Below are 3845 nucleotides of genomic sequence, written 5' to 3'. Positions count from 1 at the left end.
CAATTAATTTTGGAATATGATGGGTCATCATATTACATGTTAAAGAATAAATCATATACTTATATTTTTAATCAATAATTATAGAGTTAGCTTAATTATTTTTTTCAAAATCATCAATTAAAAATTTAATGATGCAATTGATACCATTCCTTGTAAAAGTACGTGTTGGCTGTTGTAATATTTCTCTTCCCCACTGCACTGCCTGAGTACTCTCATGTCTCCAAATTAAAACAATACAGTTGGACAATTTTTTTTTTTTTAAAGACAATTTTTTTTTTTTAAATACAAACACAAAAAAAGAAAAAAAAAAAAAAACATATATATATTGAATTAAAGTCCGTCTTAACGGCTAGAATATTCAGTTGTCAAGAACACCGCTTTCCTATGATCGCGTTTTGGTGCTGCAACCACAACTGCTGCTCCTGCAGCAGGTTATTCTGCTGATCCGAGCTCCCCTCTTCACCCTTCGGATCATGGGCGCCGACCGTCGAAGCAGCGGCACACGGGGCGAAAGGGTCGTTCTCCTGCCCCTGAAACGTCGTCGTCTCCGGACTGCTCGCGCTGAACGTCGGGGCAGCGAAAAGGTCGTTCTCCTGCGCCCGAAACCCCGTCGTCGTCTCCTCCGGACTGCTCGCGCTGAACGTCGGTGCCGCCTGAAATGTCGAAGCCATTGAAAATGCACCCGCGGCGCCACTCGCCATTTCATCCTGAAGAAATGGGTTAAATGGGTTAGTGTGGTGCAAAGCGTTCTGATCGTCGAAAGAAGCGCAGAAACTGTGTCCCGCGTTATCAACGGCAGAAGCAGTCGTAATCGGCGCCGATTTTGTGGTGGTTTCGAACAGCACCAGCTCCCAACCGCCGGCGCCGGAGGTTTCCGGTTCTCGTTCTTCTTCTTGGTGTTCCTGCTCTGCTTGTTCCTTTTGTTCTTCCTCCTCTGTTTTGCGAATTTGTTGTGGCCGAGGGTCATCCAAGGACGCAAGGTCAACGGACGAGCTTGTTCTCTGGTCGAATACTGAACAAACGGACTCCTCATCGTCCGCCGCTGTCGCCTCGGTTTCCGCGGTACTAATTAAATCGTCGGAGGAGGGGCACCGCGAACTAGACCCAGACTCTTTGTCGGAAAATCTCTCTGTCGGTTCCGACATGGCTTCCGGGTCGTTTCCTTCGCCGAGATCGGAGCATGAACCAACAGATCTGGAAGAACCCTGCGGCCCCGGTGTCGCCGCCGGGAGAAACAAATTCGGAGTGGGCAGTTTCCCGTTCGTCGGGAAAGAAGCTTGGTCTTTCAAAAACTCGCATAAAGTATCTATGAGCTCGTGAGATATCTTCTGGACGCTTGGGTATTCCGAAGTCCTCCCAACCCCAATGCTCTTGCACAGATCGTAGAAGGCGCAGAGCTGTTCGAATTGGTTGGAGGCCTTAACGCAATTCTGGAAGGCATTGACGCAGGACTGGTACTGCAGGTGGAAGAAGCTGTCGAGAAGGAGCGCCAGCCCGTCAGAAATGTCCCGGTACAGGTCAAAACTCTCCTGCACGATCGCGTACAGTGAAATCTGCACCAAACGGTTGGACCGGGCGGCGCCGGTCGGCTGGGTGGCAATTGCGCGGTCCAGCAACCGCTGCCAGTAGGTTATTTTTTCGAGCAGAATCGCAGGTTTAATGTCCCGGACGGGCTCCTTCGCCCGCCGGCTGTTGCGGTGGTCGTCCGGCCTCCCCCGGGTATAAGCGACAAACCGGCGCTGTAGCTTGCCCATGAGGAAGCAATCCAAGCGCTCGTCGAGATAAAGAGCGAAGGTGCGGACAAAGGCGGTGTAGTCCCAGGGGCTGGAGTTGGAGTCGTCCCTGAAGTTGGAGAGGTTGAGGATTTTGGCGCCGCGTTTCATGGCGTAGAGGACTTCGCGGGGGAAGAAAGGGTCGCCGTCCTGGAAGATCCGGAGGACGAGCATGAGGGATTTGAGGGCGACGATCCACTTGCGCGTGCGGCTGATGCGCTTGCCGACGGCATGAGCACAGGCGGCGGCATTGTTCTTGCTGGCGGCGACCAGCTCGAGGACTTCGCAAACGTAGCGGTCGTCCATGGGGACTTCGTCGTGGGTGGTGGCCTTAAGGATGGCGATGCCCAGGCTCGAAGAGTTGGCAGTCGGAGAGACCTTGGCCAGGCTGATGCTGGTTTGGTCTTTCACGGCGCCGATCGCCTTCCTCAGCTTGCTTGGCATGGCTGCGGTTGGTGTCGCAACTCGATTGGTGGCGGCGGATGATGAGATAGGTTTACCGGCGAAGGTAGAGTTCAGGCTTTTCAAGATGGTAGAAATAATTTTTGTTGTTCTCTTTATTTGTTATTTTGCAGTTCTGTTTTGATTTGGTAGAATCAAGAAAAAAATGGAATGGGGTTTTGGGTGGTGGAGGGGATGGGATGGAGGCCTACAGTTTCTCCCATCCAGCTAGAAATGAGAGAGACGAAGGGAACGGTCAATTTCTGTTGCCGCAGATTTCCAAGCCGTTAAAACTTTTGAGAAATTTTCTACCCATTAATTCCTGCAGCTCATGTTGTAGAAATAATAATTAAAATGAAAATTTTAAAAAAAAATCTAAATTTAAGCTCAATTGACGCATGGCATAAATGTCCATGCATGGTCGTCAAGCATTGCATTTAATCATTTATTAATAATTTAATCTCAAACTTATTTTATTTTAATAGTTAAAATCTAAAAATTTCATCGACGTCTTTTATTTAAAATTGGTTAAACCCCCTACTATGCGCGAGATATTTTAAAATTTAAATTTGTTCTTATTTTGCACATGGCATGCTTTAAGACTTTTTAAATAAAATAATAATAATATAATTAATTAATGAGTAATATTGACCTAATAGGTTATATCCCGTTTTGATAATAACAAAAATTTTTGTATCCTACTTATGCATTAAGTTTGTGGGCAGGATCATTCTTAACATGAAATGGCAAAGACTCACATCATACGGTGGCATATGGCGATACAAAGGAAATGAAGACCAAATTATTTTTATTTTTATTTAATGTTTAAATTATTTTAGATCTGTAATAATTAATACATTACATGCATGATATGCTAATATAAACTCAATGACCATAGATTGAATTTAGGTCCCTAAATATTACATGAAAAGTCTTATTTAACTCACAAGTTATAACTATGCGAACAAGGGGTGGATTTTAATAAAAAACAGGACCTATTTCCAACTTTGAAAGAGTTTCAGCCGATCAAACATAGGGCGTTAAAAATGCCTCGGTCGACCGAACTGGTAAAAAATCAATACTTTGACTTGGCTCGGGCAATCGATCCAAAGTTGAATGTACTGTTCACAGTCGATTGAACCTTGAATGCTGACACTTTTTACCTATCCCAGCTGCCCGAACTTTTAGTTCAAAAAATCACCTCGGGAGACCGAATTGTGAGATTCGGCAAACCGAACCACTCATCAGGCAACTGAAAGCATGAATGATTGGAAATCGCCTTGGCCTAGCCAACCAAACTCACCCACAAGCACCCGAACCCAAAAATCCACTTTTACCCTTTGTGTATGTTTGGGCGACCTACCCTAAGGACTGGGCGGCCGAAACTCTCGAGTCGTCAAAAATTAACTGCGATATTTAGGGTAAAAATGATAACTAAAATTTTCTAAAAATTTCCTTTGAGTCCCAACGGTTATATTTTTTTCAAAAGCTATATATATACTTTCATTTGGAAAAATTAGTCATTGATTAAGGCTTTGATTAACGAAAAAAACTCTTTGAAATTCTTTGAACCATTTTTTCCCATACAAGCTTACATACTCGACCCTTACACATCTCTATTGCGAAAATTCC

The 3845-nt window shown here is 44.9% G+C and overlaps 1 protein-coding gene across 1 annotated transcript; it reads right to left on the bottom strand.

Moving 5' to 3' along the window:
* Positions 1 to 357: 357 nt before the first annotated feature.
* On the bottom strand, positions 358 to 2374 carry LOC131149024 (clathrin coat assembly protein AP180). The gene has a single exon (XM_058099062.1). It carries the CDS (start codon positions 2214 to 2216, stop codon positions 366 to 368), a length of 1851 nt encoding a protein of 616 aa, XP_057955045.1. The 5' UTR covers positions 2217 to 2374; the 3' UTR covers positions 358 to 365.
* Between the last annotated feature and the right edge of the window lie 1471 nt (positions 2375 to 3845).

The sequence above is a fragment of the Malania oleifera genome, chromosome 2 (genome assembly GCF_029873635.1).
Source record: "Malania oleifera isolate guangnan ecotype guangnan chromosome 2, ASM2987363v1, whole genome shotgun sequence".
In the NCBI taxonomy this organism is placed as follows: Eukaryota; Viridiplantae; Streptophyta; class Magnoliopsida; order Santalales; family Ximeniaceae; genus Malania; species Malania oleifera.
The sequence above is the reverse complement of the archived record's forward strand: the minus strand, read 5'-3'. Positions and strand labels throughout refer to the sequence as shown.